General features: G+C 38.3%; 1 protein-coding gene across 3 annotated transcripts in view; it reads right to left on the bottom strand.

The window, feature by feature from the left end:
* The window catches only part of FAM120C (family with sequence similarity 120 member C), a 423,297-nt gene that overhangs the window by 282,884 nt on the left and 120,451 nt on the right, over positions 1-19,962 (bottom strand). Inside the window, exons 11-15 of one of the 3 annotated variants that reach the window (XM_060183514.1) lie at positions 10,911-11,025; positions 7,034-7,243; positions 5,716-5,917; positions 3,251-3,389; positions 2,427-2,484 (exon numbers count right to left, since the gene is read on the bottom strand). The exons of 1 other annotated variant lie outside the window; for it this stretch is intronic. In XM_060183514.1, coding sequence (XP_060039497.1) covers positions 2,427-2,484; positions 3,251-3,389; positions 5,716-5,917; positions 7,034-7,243; positions 10,911-11,025 — 724 coding nt within the window. The remainder of the gene's footprint in view (positions 1-2,426; positions 2,485-3,250; positions 3,390-5,715; positions 5,918-7,033; positions 7,244-10,910; positions 11,026-19,962) is intronic. One more of the 3 variants, XM_060183516.1, reaches the window with a different exon arrangement.

Below are 19,962 nucleotides of genomic sequence, written 5' to 3'. Positions count from 1 at the left end.
TGTAGGTGTCTATCTTTCTCTTCTCCTCTCTGTCTTCCCCTCCTCTCTCCATTTCTCTCTGTTCTATCCAACAATGACAACAACAATAATAACTACAACAATAAAACAACAATGGCAACAAAAGGGAATAAATAAATAAAATAAAATATTAAAAAAATAATGAAACCATTCATAAAATTACCATTTATAAAGTTTTACAATATATTTTTCTAATTTTAATAGTTATTCTAAATAGTAGATACTATGATGCACTACTTACAGATAAGGAAGTACACTCAGAAAAATTAAAGTAACAGGTTCAAGGACACGAGATAGAAAGTAATGTGGGTGGGTGGGTGGCAATAGATAGGATAAGTTATGTAAACAGATTCTCATGCCTGAGGTTCCAAAGTCCCAGGTTCAACCTCCTGCCCTACCATAAGCCAGAGCTGAGCAGTACTCTGATAAAAAAGAGGAAGGAAGGAAGGAAGGAAGGAAGGAAGGAAGGAAGGAAGGAAGGAAGGAAGGAAGGAAGGAAGGAAGGGTGGATGGAAGGAAGGGAGAAGTGGTGGGGGAGGCCAGGTGGTAGAGCATATGGTTAAGTGTTCACATTACAGTGTGCAAGGACCCTGATTCAAGCATCTGGTCCCCACCTGCAGGGGCAAAGCTCCACGAGTGGTGGAACAGGTCTGCAGGTATGTCTCTGTTCCTTTCCCTCTCTTAACTCATCCTCCCCCTTCCCAATTTCTCTCTGTCACTATCCAATAATAAATAATAAGAAAAAAGTAAGTAATGTGGTTAGGAAAATTATTAAACGTCCCAAAATATGGAAATTCAACAGTACACTATTTAACAACTACTGGGTCAAAAAGGAATTAAGGAAGAAACTAAAATGTTCCTAGAATCAAATAAAAAGACACACACACACACACACACACACAGAGTCATTTCCTTTGTGTCATCTTGGATGGAACCTGAAAACATCATGTTAAGTGAGGTAAACCAAAAAGAGAAGGACAAATACCAAATGATCTCACTTATAGGCAGGACTTAATGAATAGAGACAGGGAGGGAGCACCAAAGTAAAACTTGGACTGGGCATGCATTGCATATCAAATCAAAGCAAAAGACTCTGGGGAAACAGGAGGAGGTAGGGCTGAAGAGAACCCTGGGGTCCTAGTGTATAATTATGTAAAGAGTTCTAGGTTGTGGGTGAGAATATTCTACAGAGAACTTTCAAAGGGAGATGAAAAATGTACTCATGCCTTAATGATTGCACATTAACCCCCACAACAAAAATGATGAAAAAAGAGAAAAAGAAAACTGGTATTCAAGAAATGGTAGCTGCTATCCAGTAAAGAGTTCAACAGTCTGAGTCCAGTATAAAAATTTGGGTCATGGGAGTTGGGCGGTAGTGCAGTGGGTTAAGTGCACATGGCATGAAGTGCAAGGACTGGCCTAAGGATCCTAGTTTGAGCCCCCGGCTCCCCACCTGCAGGGGAGTCGATTCACAGGTGGTGAAGCAGGTCTGTAGGTGTCTTTCTCTCCCCCTCTTTGTCTTCCCCTCCTCTCTCCATTTCTCTCTGTCCTATCCAACAACAATGACATGAATAACAACAACAATTAAACAACTACAACAACAATAAAAAAAAAGAGCAACAAAAGGGGAAATAAATTTAAAAAATGTTTAAAAAAATTTGGGTCACTATATGGGGGGGTTAATGTATCTAGTGTCTGATGGGAACTGTGATAGGCATAAGTTAGAAAAAAAGTTTAAGACCATAATGAGTGATTACAAATAAACAGAACAATATCCAGTTGATTCAGTGCACACTGCCTGAGTTCTTTCTCTCACATTCCATATGACAGGGTAGTGGTTCTGGTTTCTCAGTTTCTCACAGACTAAATAGACAAATACATCTTATTTTTTTCTGTTTTATAAATATTTATAAGAAAGATAAAGAGGGGAAAAAAAGAGAGAGAGAGAGAACCACAGCATCACTCTGGCACATGTAGTACCGGGATTGAACATAGGACCTCCTGTTTTCAAGTTCAATGCTTTAGCAACTATGCCATCTCTTGTGATAGAAAGGTCTACTTTTTTAAGCCTCTATGGTGGCTCCTCATAGATTCTGGTCAGCACTGTTAATTTCACTCTGCTTTTCTTGTGGCTGCATGTTAAGAATAGGTATTCAGGAGGACACAGTAGTTGGGTTTTTGTCTTGCGGTCTCAGGGAAAAGGATAATCTTTGCAGCCCTATGAAACAGTCTAGACAAGCTATTTGTCAATAGGCTTCTAGAGACCAACATAATGAAATCAAATGACAGAAGCTGTGGAAGCTCCCCTAGATATCTCAAGTTTTTGTGTCAGATTGTATATCTAGCAACTTAGCTGTAAAGACAAGAAATATCAAACAGCAGTCAGAGAATCTCAAAAAGGTGCTTACTTGTTTGTTTCCTTTTTTATGTCCTTTGGATCCTCTCCCAGTCTGTTCTTTTCCATGCCTTTAGAAAGTTGGGGGGGGGGGGGGAAGTGACCATGAGAAACGTATAAAACACCCTTATATTTTACTTAGTTAACTACTCATCTCCTTTACAAAATTTGGCTCTCAGTTAGATACCCCTCTGTATTACCACTATAAGCCATTCTTCTGTCATTTCTATGACAGAGTGAATTATTCTGGCCTGTGTCCTCCTCCTCCTTTTTTTTTTTTTTTTTTTTTTTTGCCTCTAGGGTTATTGCCGTTGCCTCCAGGGTTATTGCTGTGGCTCGGTGCCTGCATCACAAATGCACTGCTCCTGGCGGCCATTTTTTCCCTTTTGTTACCCTGGTTGTTTTACCATTGTTGTGGTTATTATTATCATTGTTATTGATGTCGTCATTGTTGGATAGGACAGAGAGAAATGGAGAGAGGAGGGGAAGACAGAGGGGGAGAGAAAGATAAGACACCTGCAGACCTGCTTCACCACCTGTGAAGCGACTCCCCTGCAGGTGGGGAGCCGGGGGCTTGAACTGGATCCTTACAACAGTTCTTGCACTTTGTGCCACATACGCTTAACCCACTGCGCTACTGCCTGACCCCTGTCCTCCTCCTTTAAGGTAGAAAATTTTTATATTGAAGCAGGACATTTAGTATGTTTGTTCAACTAAAACCAACTGTAAATGTTGAAAGCTAGTTTATACCTTTTACTTAATAGAAGGATTCAATAGGTGGGATCTTCTCCCCCCCTCCAAGGGCGTTGACCCATACTAAACTATTCAAATGCATACCCTCTTCCTGGTCCACCAACAGAAACCACCTGCATGCCAAAGGAGCCTTGGCCCCTGGAGGATCTGCTGCCAGCCCACTGACCCACAACCATCCCAGCAATCTCCAGTTTTCCTCCTTGGGAAGGGATTGGATGAAAACCTGAAAAGAGAAGAATAGCAGTAGTGAATGGCAAGTGGCAGGTAAGATAAGAGATGGTACAAAGGGTCCTATAGCCTATCTTCTCTGCTTATTTCTATTTGTTGTGTATAATAAAAAGACTACAAAGGCTAAACAAGACTAAAACCAAAAAGACTACAAGAAAGCATCATGGTGAAAGCAATGGAGTAGGGTTTACGCATCCACTTTAGTAAGTGAAGTGTGGGTAATTTTTTTTCAGCTACAGAGCCTGGCATATAGTAAACATTCAATATTTGTTGAGTGAATGCCTTTAAAATCTAGCTATTGAAAAATTATAGGCTGAATCACTTGGATTCAAATATGTATCTCCATACACTGGAGGATGAGACAAATAACTAAACTAAACTGAAAATAATGAAATTAAACTAACAAAAAGCAATCATTGAAAACTAGAAATAATTCAAGGCCAGTACAACTTAGTATGTGAGTTCACAAGTTTAGTAGAACTTTCAATTTTGAAACAAAAATAAGCCTTCATAGAATAGAGTTCTAGTACATCTCTAATTTTATTTTATTACTTTAAAAAACAATTTATTTATTTATGAGAAAGATAGGAGGAGAGAGAGAAAGAACCAGACATCAATCTGATACATATGCTGCTGGGGATTGAAGTCGGGACCTAATGCTTGAGAGCCCACTGCTTCACCTCCCAGACCACACTCTAATTTTATTTTTTATTTATTTTTATTTTTAGATAGATAATTAGACAGACTATAGCATCATAGCTCCCTTCAATGCAATAAAGACCAAGCTTGAACCTGGAACTTCACATGGTAAAGCGGCACATAATCCAATTTTGTGTTATAGAAAAGTCCTAGTGTAAATTACCCTTTAACCAGTAAGCAGGTTGTTGGTAAAGGGTCACTTGTTTATGTAAAAGTGGGAATCTAAGAATTAGGGTACTAGCTCCTTCTAAGAGGGCAAGAAATTGTACCAGGAAGTTACACACTTAGTAGAGAATACATGTTGCAATGCTCAAGGACCCAAGCCCTTGGTCCCCACTTGCAGAGAAGGAAGCTTCACAAATGGTGAAGCAGTGCTGCAGCTATCTCTCTCTGTATCTAGCAAACAAAACAAAACAAAACAAAACAAAACAAAACAAAACAAAAAAACACATTATTATTTTTTTTTTAAAAAAGAAGCAAGAAAACTTTTATTCAGAAATCTTTTTGTGGCCTTCTGGGAGGTAGGCCACTCAAAGGAAACTTGAAATTAATTCTAACATTGTGCTTTCAAGATACAAGACTATGGTATAGATAGGCCATAAGCAACTCTTACTGCTCTGTAGGGTCACTACTTACGAGTTAAGTAGAGACTATCACGGGAGTTGGAAAAATGGTGAAGATCTCCCAAGAACTTGACCTTAATTATGATTATTTGTAAAGTAAATTTCAAGGGATGAAATTTGTTCTCTGGTTTGTAAAATTTAATGATTATCACACTGTGAAGGAAATTACCAAAGCAAATGTTCACAATGAACATGCAAGCACAGCCTTGAGATAAACATCCACACTGAAATCAGTGACCCTAAAAGACAAACATCAATTTCTCGCTTTATTATTTTAAATTGATGGATAATAGCACTTTCTGCCATAGCAAAACAAACAAACAAAAAAACCCTAACTAACTAATCACAGACTCTCAGTATTTAAAATGTCCTGCTTTACCAGGTGGATAATCTGAATCAGTATCTGAACTACCTAATGATTAAGTCATGGCACAGGCACTATATTCATACATACATATACATATATATTTTTGCCTCAGTAAATTTGTGGGGGGTGAGTTATTTCTCTTTATGCTTCTGGAAAACTACCAGACTTGTTTCCATGGTAGCGGAGGATAAATTCAGCTATTGATGTCTACAGACTGTCATTTATTTCTAATTCTCATTCCTCTTCCTGCAGGCTTTTGTGCATATCTACCTGTGGGGAAATAGATGAACTAACCAGAAACCATGAAGATCCTATTAAAAGACTATTATTCTCAAAAGTAATAAAGTGGCTCCTGGTTTTCACATCAATTTCTTCACTAGTTTGGCTAGTGAAATTCAAATCCTTATGGGCCAACCAACACCTCTATGGAGTATGGAGATTCAGTAGACTTTCTTCCCCAGGTTACACCCATCCATTTAAAAAAACTGTTCTGTAAACTACCATATTACAGCACAGAATGCAAATGAGATAAGTTATATGTGAAACTGCTGATTATACAACTGTAAGTCATTTCTAAATGGGTTATTATGGAATAGATTGAGGATGATAGTAACTCATTCTTAGGTACTGACCTGCAAATCCCCGGCTCCTTCCTTGAGGAGGAGGTGGCATATAGCCCATGGCTTGAGAATAAAGTGAAACAGGGTAGAGAGAGGGCATCATGGGAGGCACAAAAGTAGGTGATGGAAGTAGAGCAGAAGGTAGTGGATGGTTCATGTTGACTCCTTCAAGAATACTTTGTCTCATCTTTTCCACTTTGGTTGCCAAGTCAGCCTTCAAATGAGGAACAGAAGGATAATAGCAGCGGTCATTTTTCAACTTTTCCTTTGCTTCAGGTACAGTATTTGGCATCCTAGCCATAGTCTTATAAGTCTATTTCCATTGAAGGAATTGGGGCTTACAAGTAGATGGATCAAGGCAATACACACAGAAAGTCTGGCACCAAAGCTATTACACACACACACACAACCAAACTTCTGTACAGGCTAAGTCTATGTCTCTAATTCAGAGGCCCTAGAGGTCATCAGCAAATTTGTTTTGAAAAGGGCCAGATAGTAAATAGTTTAGGTTCTGTAATCCATATTATTTCTGCCACAATTTGACTGTCATTATAGTGTGAAAGCAATGCTAGACAATATATAGATGAATGAATGAATAAAATGTGACTCTACTGTTATAAAACTTTAATTTGAACAGAAGTTCCAATTTTTGGAATGTGGGGGTAGTTTGCTGACACCCGCTCTAGTGCTTCAACTCATTCCCTCTAAAACAGATAAAGGAGTATGTGTGTGGGGGGGGGTCCTCCTTCTTTCCTTCCATTATATTTCCCAATGTTTTACTGCAAACAAATTCCCTATCTTTATCCTGCCATCTATCTTACTATCCTCTCCTATTTCCCAATATATTTCCTTTACAAAAGTATAGCCTTACTTTTAAAAGTGACTTAAGAGTTTTTGCGAATGAGTGAAATAGAACTGTAAGATTAGAGAAAAGATATATAGCATATCTGAGTGTCCTTTTTTAATCTTTTTAATTATTTATTATTGGATAGAAACAGAGGTAAATTGAGAGGGGAGGGGAGAGAGAGATAGGAAAGGAGTCAGAGAGACACACGCGTCCTTGCAAACAGTAATGTGTTCGCTTAAGTGAGTATTCTACAGGGAAGAAATACACAGAGTAAGAATCTAAAACTTGTAGTTCCTGAAATAATTTTTCAGTATATGCATTTATATATGTTCACATCGGACTCTGGGATGATTACTGAACAAATTAGGTTAAGGTCAAACACATCCTACTAATTCAGTGGCCTTCCTTCTCAATATGTTTGATTCGTTGTCCATTCATCCTCATGACCTGTAGCAGCTTGCCAACATGCAGTTAGTTAGTTACCTGCCCATCACACAGTTCAACCAGGGATACATGCTCTCGGCCTGCTTTAATTAGCTTGCTCTGGAACAGTTTGCCATCGAAGTAAATCCAGGGGCAGCAGTGCTCCCAAGGGACTGGTTGACCACAGGCATCATTAGCAAACAGAGCTGTGTCCACCCCACTCATGAATAGGGCGGCAAGTTGTATCCCTCGGGCATCCAGTTTTTCAATCTGAAACCACCACAGAGGAAAAATCACTATTAAGAAAGTGTTGCTATAGGTTATATTCTTGCTGTGTTGGTTGTTGTTCTATTAAAATTTAAACACAATGTCTTTCAACATAGATCTTTTGAGTACTCAAGCAACTTTTTAAAAATTTTTAATTTTCCCCCCTTTGTTGCCCTTGTTGTTTATTGTTGTTGTTGTTATTGTTGTTGTTGTTATTTCTGTCATTGTTGCTGGATAGGACAGAGAGAAATTGAGAGAGGAGGGGAAGACACAGGGGGAGCCAGGGGCTTGAACCCGGATCCTTATGCTGGTCCTTGCACTTCGTGCCATGTGCGCTTAACCCGCTGTGCCACCACCCAGCTCCCTCAAGCAACTTCTATCCATGTCTTTCCCTATGGTTATTTGAGAGATGCTCGGTACACAAAAAAAGCCAGATTTAAAACTTTAAGAACTAAAGACCAAAAGAGCTGGCATTGCAGATGAAGATGTAGTGAAATACATAAGTACAGTCATATAAAGTTAATGTGGAATGTATATTACAAGTAAGCAATATTTATCAAGGAACTTAAAAATGTTCACCTTTGCTGACTTGGAAATTCTGCTTTTAGGAATCCATTCTAAGGAAGTAGAGATGTGAATTAAACTTATAACATTGCAGTTCTTTTTTCTCCAGATTGCTTTGGCAATTCTAGGTATTTTCTGGTTCCAGAGAAACTTTTGTATAGCTTTTGTTCTATTCTCTTAAAAAAATTCATTGGGATCTTAATGGGGATTGCATTAAATCTGTAGATGGCCCTGAGCAGAATACTCATTTTGCTGATGTTAATTCTTCCAATCCATGAACATGGGATATCTTTCCACTTCTTTGTATCTTTTTCTATTTCCTTGAAGAATGACTCATATTTTTTAGTATACAAGTCTTTCACTTCTTTAGTTAGGTTTATTCCTAGATATTTTATTGTTTTTGCTGCTATAGTGAATGGGACTGATTTCTGGATTTCTTCTTCTGATTTAGTGTATGGAAGAGAAATGGGAAACACAAAGTATCACTTGGACTGGATTTGGTAAGTAAAGGAACTCTGGGGCAGGGGGGGTGGGTAGGGGGGCTTTCAGGTCCTGTTGCCTGATGGTGGAAGAAGATCTAGGCTGGGGGTGAGTGTTTTGCAGAAAACTGAGAAATTTTACACATGTACCATCAACTCAATTTACTGTAAACTATTAATATCCCCCAATAAAATAAAATTTTTACATATGACACAGAAAAACTGAAAACTATGTGACTAATATAATATTTAAATGATAGGGGCTACGTGGTAGTCCATCCAATAGAGCACATATGTTACAATGCATAAACACCTGGGTTCAAGCCCCCACCTGCAGAGTGGGGAGTTTCACAAGTTCTGTCTGTTTTTATTCAGATATAAACAAATAATAAAACATCACAATTAAATAAATAAAATAAATGGCATAGTTATATGATGAAATAGTGTTCACTAAAATTCTCAAGACAAAATGTGTTATATTAAGTAATATATATATATATAATATTATCACAAATATCTCAACTATGTAAGAATACATTGTTGATGCTACTCATCTCAAGTAGGGGAGTTGATGGCTTTTAATAGGAAAGGGGAAGAATTTATATGTCTCTTCCCAGGTATGTTTAGGAGTAACTAGCTTCTCTAAGACTGAACAGTACAATATTTATTCTAAAAAGGAACTACACATTATTTGTTTTAGATCATTGTTTTTTATTTAGTTGACTTCACTTAAATTAAAATTTTGCAAGTTATTTTTTGTCATTGCAAGTACATTTATTTTTCTTTTGAGGGAATGTTTATAAGACTTGTTGCCAAAAAAAAAAAAGACCTGATGCCACAGGAGGCAAATCTTTTTTAAAAAAAACTTTAAACTATTTTTATTTTATTTCTGATGGGGTGGGGTATCAGAGAACTGCTCAGCTATAGAATATGGCGGTTCCAGGGACTTAATCTGGGGCCTACGGGATATCTTGTGTTTTAATATTAAGTTAAAATTTTGTTTAACAAAATCTGGCTGGACTTGACCTTCTACACCCATTTATTCTAGTGCCTCAAAGGGATATGAATATTGAAGTTAGGATAATATTATGAAATGAATATTATGTTACATAAAAGGAGCGAGACACCATTCTAAGTATTTTGAATAAATTATTTTATATAGTATCCTCATAACCCTAACAAGTAAGGAAACTGGGGGTAGAGATGTTAAGAAGCCTGCTCAAGGCCACACAATTAGGAGGTATTGAAGCCAGGATTCAAAGTTAAGGCAGTCTGACTTTAAAACCTGCCCTCTAACTATGCTAAACTTCCTTAAACTATAAGGGACTTATGTTCTTCCTCATGTTTTTAAACTATTTTTATTTATTATTTGATGGGGACAGAGAGAAGTTGAGAGGGGAGGGGAGACAGAGAGAGGGAAAGAGACAGAGAGACATCTGTAGCCCTGCTTCACCATTGGTAAATCTTTCCCCCTGCAGTTGGGGACTAGGGGCTTGAATCTGGATCCTTGCACACTGTAATGTGTGTTCTTAACCAGATGCACTACTGCCTGGCCCCTAATTTTTTTTTTTAGAATTCCCTTACACACCCAATAAATAATATTAAGAGATATATACCTAATTTTTCCTGTTTAATTAAGAGAAATAAATTGCTGACAACACATTGCAATCTATTTTGGTGCTACAATTCTACTAAATAAATCTTCTTTGAAGTAATTAGGAGTTTTATTTTGGGGCAGGGAAGATAGCATAATGGTTATGCAAACAGACTCTCATGCCTGAAGTTCCAAAAGTTCCAGGTTCAATCCCCTGCACCACCATAAGCCAGAGCTGAGCAGTGCTCTGGTGTTTCTTTCTCTCTCTCTTTCTCCCTCTTTCTCTCATCCCCTCCCTCTCTGCATCTCTCTCAAAAATAAAATAAATAAAATATATATAAAAAGGAGTTTTATTTTGTGATGAAGAACAATAAAATTTTGAAAAGATTAAAAAAAAGAGATATTTACTTAGAGATAAAAAAGGGATACCAGGATAAATATATACTGCAGAATATCTAGCAAGAGTTAGAAACATTACTTTGGTCTATGAGCCATAGATTCTTTGCCTTGCATAATATCCATATTTTCTATCCATTTTTACCCATCAATATGGGAGTAGTATTTTTTAAACATTTAAAAATTTTTTAAAATTTATTTATTTATTTATTTTCCCTTTTGTTGCCCTTGTTGTTTTTATTGTTGTTGTAATTATTATTGTCGTCATTGTTAGATAGGACAGAGAAAAATGGAGAGAGGAGGGGAAGACAGAGAGGGGGAGAGAAAGATAGACACCTGTAGACCTGCTTCACAGCTTATGAAGCGACTCCCCCACAGGTGGGGAGCTGGGGCCTTGAACTGGGATTCTTATGCTGGTCCTTGCGCTTTGTGCCACATGTGCTTAACCCACTGAGCTACTGCCCAACTCCCGGGAGTAGTATTTTAAATACCTTTAGTTTTACTAATGTAAATATTTAGGTAAAACGAATCAAACATTTATCTGCAGAATTTATTATTCCTAGCTCAGAACAAAAGGACTAGAGTAAAGCTCCAAGTTTGTTAAAGAAATCATTCAAATGAAGGTAAATCAAATCACCTTTAGTTCTTGAAGCTGATCTGGTTCATAAAGCTGGGTAGACACTGCCTGGGCAAGGAAAGTATCTAGCTCATGGCGATGTAGGATTCGGCCACCTGGCCACTGAACCATGTACCTAGAAAATAAAGGTAGAACATCAACAATGACCGGACAACATATTCAAGATAGAAGAATGCACAAAAGTACAAAAGAGGATCACAACTGGAAGAACAAGAACATCCTGGGGGAAAAAAAGTTACCAGTAGCAGATTCAAAGGGCATGTAGAAATCAGTGCAAGAAAAGACTGGGAAAGAATTTCCAGGTTGAGGGTACAGTATGTATGAAGACATAGAGGTAGGTGTAGGCTGCAATTTGCTAAAATTTTGCATATTTTCAGTGTCCAGGAAGTGATAATACACAGTAGGTTAGGTCATAAATGGTCTTGAAAACCATGTTAAGGAGTTTAGACCTCCATTCTGAAAACATAGTAGGTTCTCTAAATTATCATTTTATTTACATTTTTGTTATGGATTTGTTGAGAAGGAATCATGACTGATGATGAACAAGATGACATGAGAGATGGGAGTTGGGCGGTAGCGCAGCAGGTTAAGCGCAGGTGGCGCAAAGCGCAAGGCCACTCTAAGGATCCCGGTTCGAGCCCCCGGCTCCCCACCTGCAGGAGGCTCGCTTCACAGGCGGTGAAGCAGGTCTGCAGGTGTCTGTCTTTCTCTTCCCCTCTCTGTCTTCCCCTCCTCTCTCCATTTCTCTCTGTCCTATCCAACAACAACTACAACAATAACAACAACAACAATAACTAAAACAATAAAACAACAAGGGCAATAAAAGGATAAATAAAAAATATAAAAAATTAATAAAAAGCATTATAAAAGAAAACAAACAAGATGACATGAGAGGACTGCTTTCATTATACATTAATTTCCATAAAGACACACTTTCCAAGAGCCTATCAACTGTATTATGTCAGAACGTACTATACAGAGATGACATTTAAGAATTGTCAACAAGACACTACCCTCTGCTTCAAAGACTAAGGGGTTGGAGCGCAAAGCACAAGGACCGGCATAAGGATCCAGGTTCGAACCCCGGGTCCCCACCTGCAGGGGAGTTGCTTCACAGGTGGTGAAGCAGGTCTGCAGGTGTCTATCTTTCTCTCCTCCTCTCTGTCTTCCCCTCCTCTCTCCATTTCTCTCTGTCCTATCCAACAATGATAACAACAATAATAACTACAACAATAAAACAACAAGGGCAACAAAAGGGAATAAATAAATAAAAATAAATATTAAAAAAAAGACTAAGGGGTTGCAGAGGGCCAGGGGACAAAGACAAGACCTGTTAAGGAGATAAGTCCATAGAATTTGCTCATGATCTCAAGTGAAGTGGGTAAATAAAATTAACTGACCATATGTGTGTAGGTTTATTTAAGGGTATGGTACATTCTATTTATTTAAACATTTTCATTATCTTTATTTATTGGACGAAGACAACCAGAAATTGAGAGGAAATGGGAGGTAGAGAAAGAGAGATACCTCTGTTACCTGTTTTGTTTTGTGGTTACTATTTGTGTAATACCTACCACTGTGTATCTAGAAAAGCCTTTTTTAAAGTTGATCTTGACTAACAAACATTTGATAGGGCTTCTTTGTCTTTTTAAAAATATTTATTTATTCCCTTTTGTTGCCCTTGTTGTTTTACTGTTGTAGTTATTATTATTGTTGGATAGGACAGAGAGAAATGGAGATAGGAGGGGAAGACAGAGAGGGAAAGAGAAACATAGACATCTGCAGACCTGCTTCATCACTTGTGAAGCAACTCCCCTGCAGGTGGGGAGCCAGGGGCTCGAACTGGGATCCTTATGCTGGTCCTTGAGCTTTGTGCCACATGCGCTTAACCCGCTACACTACCGCCCAGCTCCTGCTTCTTTGTCTTTTAATTCCCTCCCCATTTGCTCATTGTTCTTTCTTATTTTATTGTGTTCTTGTTTTTAGTCTACTGCTGTTCACCTCACTGAGAGTGTCTGTTCTTTTGCTTCCTCCTTTTCTGTAGGATTCCATTCAGTATTTCTTGTAAGGTGGAGTTGATTGCGGTAAATTCCTTTAGTTTTTGAATATTTGAGAAAACCTTTATTTCTACCTTATAATTGAAGAAAAATTTTGCAGTAAACAAAATTCGTGGCTGAAATTCCCTCTCCTTTAGTGCTTTGAATATGTCATTCCACTCTCTCCTTGCCTTTAGGGTTTGTGATAAAAAATCTGATGAGAGTCTGATCTTTCTCCCTTTATATGTAACTTCTTTCCTTTCCCTAACAGCCTGCAAAATTTTCTCCTTGTCATTAGTTTTGATAATTTTACAGTAATGTGCCTTGGTGTTGGTCGTTTTGGATTTGTGAACCTGGGTGATCAATGTGCCTCCAAAATAAGTATGTTCTGAGGATTGCCTAGGTGAGGGAAATTTTCATCTAAAATTTCTCTGAAAATTAACTCTGGAGCTTTGATCCAGTCTGTTTCCTCAGGTATCCCTATAACTCGTATACTCTACCTTTTTAATTTATTTTTTTATTATACTTTTTTATGGAGCCTGCAATTTCACAGAGTAGCTTCATTCTTTCTAAACCTTTCTTCTCCCTCATCTTTGAACTGAAAGAGTGGGTGAATTATGTCTTCTAGATTGGAAATTCTTTCTTCTGCATAGGTGAATCTATTTCCTAAGCTTTCTTTTTTTTAATTTATTTATTCCTTTTTGTTGCCCTTGTTTTATTGCTGTAGTTATTGGTATTGTTGTTATTGATGTTGTCATTGTTGGATAGGACAGAGAGAAATGGAGAGAGGAGGGTAAGACACAGAGGGGGAGGGAAAGATAGACACCTACAGACCTGCTTCACCACCCGTGAAGTGACTCCCTTGCAGCTGGGGAGCTAGGTGCTCGAACCAGGAACCTTATATCGGTCCTTGCGCTTTGTGCCATGTGCGCTTAACCCGCTGCACTACTGTCTGACTCCCTATTTCCTAAGCTTTCTACCTGAATTTGAACTGTACCAAAGGTGTTTTTCAGTCCTTGCAGTTCTGTTTGAAAATTTTCTTTCATGCTTCCTAACTGCTTAGTGAACTCTACTTGAATTTCTTCTTTCAAGCTTTGTAGCTTCTTATCAAATTCTGTTCTAAGTTTCTCTTTTGTGTGTCTTAATTCCAATGTAAAATGCTTTTTCAATTCTTGCTTAAGTTCTTGTAGAGTTCTCATAATAAGTTTTCTATAGTCTGTATCTGATAAGCTCTCTGCATCTGGAATTTTTTGGATTTCATCTGTTGCTTCCCTGTATTTATTGCGGATATTTAGCTGTTTACCTCTGCTTCTGCATGTATAGTGTTGGTTATTGTTGGCCAGCAGGTGCTGTGATCTCTGGGATTCTCCTGTTTGTATAAACTGTGGCGGTGGGTGGGGGAGGGTTGTTTTGGGCTATCTTGTGGGCTATCTGATATTTGTGTCTGTCTTAAACTCAGACTGAGAAAAAAACAAAACCATGAGTCAAAGATTGAGAGGTTTTGAGCTCCAATTAATTTTTTTCTGGAGGGGTCTGATAACTGCATTACTGTCCAAGATGGCATGGGTTGGTGCCAAGCCACATCCTGCCTGGAGCACTGGATTTGATGTGTCTTCCAATCAACTCCCGTTTTTTTCCCAACTGTGTATGCGGGCACCCACCTGAGGCTGTAGATTTTTCAGCTGTAGATTACATATTAAATTTGATTAAATCAAGATAAACTTAAAAAAGACTTTTCTAGACATAATGCTAGTTGTTACACACATGGTGACCACAAAACAAAACAGGGAACAGAGATTTACAGAAAACACAAGAAAAATCAGTGAGGAATTCACCACAGAAACTCATCCACACAAAAGGTCAGATAGAAATAAATGGACAAAGATTCAAGAATTTAAAACAAACTCAAAACAAAAATCAAAATGGATGTAAGTAATCCACATATATCAATAATCACCCTAAATATGAATGGCCTAAATTCACCTGTCAAAAGACTCAGAGTAGCTAAATGTATTAAAGAATAGGACCCATTCATTATATGTCTTCAGGAAACACGCACATCCAAAGAAAAGACAAACAGAAACTGAATATAACAGGTTGGAGCAAGATGTTCCAAGCTAATAATAATAATAATAATAATAATAATAATAATGGCAGGGACAGTTACTCTACTCTCTGATAAAATAGACACAAGAGGAAGTAGATAAACTTAACAGGCCAACCACTAGTAAAGAAATTGAAACAGTAATCAAAAGCCTACGGAACAAAATCCCAGGTCCTGATGGCAATTTTAATGAATTTTACAAAACATTCAAAGAAGAATTAACACCCATCCTCCACAAACAGAAGAAGAGGGAATGCTCCCAAATACATTCTCTGAGGCTAGCATCACCCTGATCCCCAAAGCAGGAAAGGACCCCACCAAAAAGGAAAACTATAGATCTATGTCCCTGATGAATATCGATGCAAAGATCCTTAACAAAATCTTGGCTAATCAAATGCAACAACATATTAAGAGAATAATCCACCAAGATCACGTGGGATTCATCCCTGGGAAATAGGGATGGTTCAACATCCATAAGTCAATAAACATAATTCACTATATCAGCAAAAGGAAAGGTAAAAATCACATAATTCTATTAATCGATGCAGAAAAAAACATTACACAAGGTGCATCACCCATTTATGATAAAGGTCCTCAAGAAACTGGAAATGGAAGGAAAATTCCTTAACATAATAAAGGCTATATATGATAAGCCCATGGCTAAATCATAGTCAATGGGGAAAAATTGAAAGCTTTCTCCCTAAAATTAGGAACCAGACAAGGGTACCCGCTCTCACCATTTTTATTCAACATAGTCCTAGAAGTCCTTGCCATAGCAATCAAACAAGGAAGAGATATCAAAGGAATCCAAATTGGAAAGGATGAAGTTAAACTCGTATTATTAACAGATGATATGCTGGTATACCTAGAAGACCCCAGAAACTTTGCCAAGAAACTACTGGAAATCATCAATAAATCCAGTAAAGTAGCAGGCTACAAAATCAGTACCCATAAATCTGTGTCATTTCTTTATGTAAAGGGTGAGTCAGAAGAAACAAAACTGAAGGAAGCAATACCATTTATATTTTTAATTTTTTAAAAAGATTTTTTTATTTATTAATGAGAAAGACAGGAGAAGAGAGAGAAAGACCAGATATCACTCTGGTATGTGTGCTGCTGGGGACTAAACTTGGAACCTCATGCTTGAGAACCTAGTGCTTTATCCACTGCACCACCTCCTGGACCACAGCAATACCATTTATAATTGAACCCAAGAAGATCAAATACCTAGGAATAAGTTTAAGAAAGGATGTAAAGAACCTTTTCAAGGAAAACTATAAGACACTGTTAAAAGAAATATAGGATAACACAAAGAAATGGAAGAACATCCCTTGTCCATGGATTGGGAGAATAAATATCATTAAAATGGCAATTTTACCAAAAGCAATCTACAGATTCAATGTAATTCCTATTAAAATTCCATTGACACATTTCAAGGAAATTGAACAGATAATTCAAAAATTCGTGTGGAACTTTAAAAAACCATGAATAGCAAAAGCACTCCTAAGGAAAAAGAAGAAAAATGGAGGCATCGCAATACCCAACTTCAGGTTATATTACAAAGCAATAGTATTCAAAACAGTGTGGTACTGGAACAAAAATAGTCATATGGACCAATGGAAAAGGATAGAGTCCTGAACTCAATCCATACATGTACAGACATCTCATATATGACAAAGGGGCCAAATATGCCCATTGGGGAAAAAGAAAGTCTCTTTAACAAATGGTGTTGGCAGAATTGGACAGAAACATGTAGAAAAATGAAACTAGACCACCAATTAACACCATACACCAAAATTAAGTCAAAATGGAACAAAGATCTGGATATCAGACCTGAAAGTATAAAATACATAGAAGAACATATTGGTGAAACAGTTCATGATATTAACACTAAAGACATATTTGGAGACTTCATCCCATGGGAAAGGGAAACAAAAGCAAGACTGAACAAGTGAGACTATATCAAATTAAAAAGCTTCCATACAGAAGATCTTCACATGCCATACATCAGACAAGAAACTAATCACCAAAATATATAAAGAGCTCAGCAAACTTAGCACCAAAAAAGCAAATGACCCCATCCAAAAATGGGCAGAGGATATGAACAAAACATTCACCTCAGAGGAGATCCAAAAGGCTAACAACATATGAAAAACTGCTCTAGGTCATTGATTGTCAAAGAAATGCAAATTAAGACAACATTAAGATACCACCTCACTCCTGTAAGAATGGCATACATCAAAAAGGACAGCAGCAACAATGCTGGAGAGGCTACAGGGACAGAGGAACCCTTTTGCATTGCTGGTGGGAATGCAAATTGGTCCAGCCTCTGTGGAGAGCAGTCTGGAAAACTCTCACAAGGCTAGACATGGACCTTCCATATGATCCAGTAATTCCTCTCCTGGGATTATACCCCAAGGACTCCATAACACCCAACCAAAAAGAGGTGTGTACTCCTATGTTCATAGCAGCACAATTCATAATAGCTAAAACCTGGAAGCAACCCAGGTGCCCAACAACAGATGAGTGGCTGAGAAACCTGTGGTATATATACACAATGGAATACTATGCAGCTATCAAGAACAATGAACCCACCTTCTATGACCCATGGTGGATGGAGCTAGAAGGAATTATGTTAAGTGAGCTAAGTCAGAAAGATAAAGATGAGTATGGGATGATCCCACTCATCAACAGAAGTTTACTAAGAAGATCTGAAAGGGAAACTAAAAGCAGGACCTGACTAAATTGTAAGTAGGGCGCCAAAGTAAAAATCCTGTGGTGAGGGGTAGACATGCAGCTTCCTGGGCCAGTGGGGGGTGGGAGTGGGTGGGAGGGATGGGTCACAGTCTTTTGGTGGTGGGAATGGTGTTTATGTACACTCCTAGTAAAGTGTAGTCATATAAATCACTAGTTAATTAATATGAGGGGGAAAATTAATTGTATGTCTCAAAGTTTTTAAAACACAGACTGAGTCTTTTTAATATATAGGCTATGTATTTGATATGCGGACTCTCTCAAAAGCCTAGACCAAGTAGATCAGAAGCAACCAATAGCACAACTATATACAAGATACTGGATACTGTACAGCAAGCCCTAACAAAAGGACTTTTCAAAGTTAACCCAATTACCAAATATTGTGATGATAACATTAACTATCGATTGTCTTTTTGAACCCTAAGACAGCAGGAACCTCACATCTCCACTATAGGGCCTCTACTTCCCCCAGTCCTGGAACCTTTGGATAGGGCCTACTTTCCTGTATGCCTCTCCCAATCCATATCAAATAATATTGCATCTGCCAATCGCAACCTAATCAACACAACGATTGCCACCTCAACATGCTTCAGCTCAGACTGTGTCCAGAGACTTCACGTGTGGAATGACAACCCTTCAGCTTCATTACTCGGGTGAGACCTTTCCTTTCATAGTATTCTCTAATTCCATCCCAGGTGGTTCACTTTCTAATAAAGTCCCAAAACCTGGATATACACCAGTTTCTGTGAGAGAGAGCATATGTTCACACGTATCCATAAACTACTGCAAAATATATACCTGAAAGCAGAAGTACACTAGAGTTTGCAGTGAGTACCCCCCTAACACTTCCTCTCCACTATTCCAAGCTTTGGGTCCATGATTGCTCAACAATTTTTTGGCTTTGTATGTTAACTCTCTTTTCAGTCACCAGGTTCCAGATACCATCAGGATGCTGGCCAGGTTTCCCTAGACTGAAGACCCCACCAATATGTCCTGGAGCTCCGCGTCCCCAGAGACCCACCCTACTAGGGAAAGAGAGAGGCAGACTGGGAGTATTGACTGACCAGTCAACGCCCATGTTCAGCGATTACAGAAGCCAGGCCTTCTACCTTCTGCAACCTACAATGACCTTGGGTCCGTGCTCCCAGAGGGATAGAGAATGGGAAAGCTATCAGGGGAGGGGGTGGGATATGGAGATTGGGTGGTGGGAATTGTGTGGAGTTGTACCCCTCCTACCCTATGGATTTGTTAATTTATCCTTTCTTAAATAAAAAATAAATAAATAAATAAAAAGGAAAAAAAAAGCTTCCATACATCAAAGGAAAACTCCATAAAGATAAACAGGAAACCTAGAAAATTGGAGAACATATTCTCACATCATACTTCAGGCAAGCACTTAATATAACACATCTATAAAGAACTCATACAGCTCAAAAAAAGAACAACCCAATAAAAAAGTGGACAGAAGACATGCATAGACAGTTCTCCAAATAACAGATATGCATGGCCCACAGACATATGTATAAAAGCTCTAATTCACTCATCACCCAAGAAATGCAAATTAAAACCACATTGAGATACCACCTCACAACTGTAAGAATGGCCTTCAACAAAACAGGAGAGGATACATGTTGGAAAGGATGTAGAGAGAAAGGAAATCTAATACACTGTTGGTTGGAATGCAAAATGGTACAACCATTATGGAGAACAGTATCCTTAGGCAAATATAGATGGGAATAACTTATGATCCAACAATTCCACTCCTAGAAATTTATCTAAAAGAGGTAATATCACTAATTTGAAGAGATATATGTACCCCCATGTTCATGGCTGGATTATCCACAATAGCAAAAATTTGGAACCAACCAAAACGTCCCTCTCAGATGACTGAATAAAAAGTTATGGGACGGGAGTCGGGCTGTAGCACAGCGGGTTAAGCGCAGGTGGCGCAAAGCACAAGGACCGGCATAAGGATCCCGGTTCGAACCCCGGCTCCCCACCTGCAGGGGAGTCACTTCACAGGTGGTGAAGCAGGTCTGCAGGTGTCTATCTTTCTCTCCTCCTCTCTGTCTTCCCCTCCTCTCTCCATTTCTCTCTGTCCTATCCAACAACGACGACAACAACAATAATAACTACAACAATAAGACAAGGGCAACAA

The sequence above is a fragment of the Erinaceus europaeus genome, chromosome X, assembly GCF_950295315.1.
Source record: "Erinaceus europaeus chromosome X, mEriEur2.1, whole genome shotgun sequence".
Lineage (NCBI taxonomy): Eukaryota > Metazoa > Chordata > Mammalia > Eulipotyphla > Erinaceidae > Erinaceus > Erinaceus europaeus.
The sequence above is the reverse complement of the archived record's forward strand: the minus strand, read 5'-3'. Positions and strand labels throughout refer to the sequence as shown.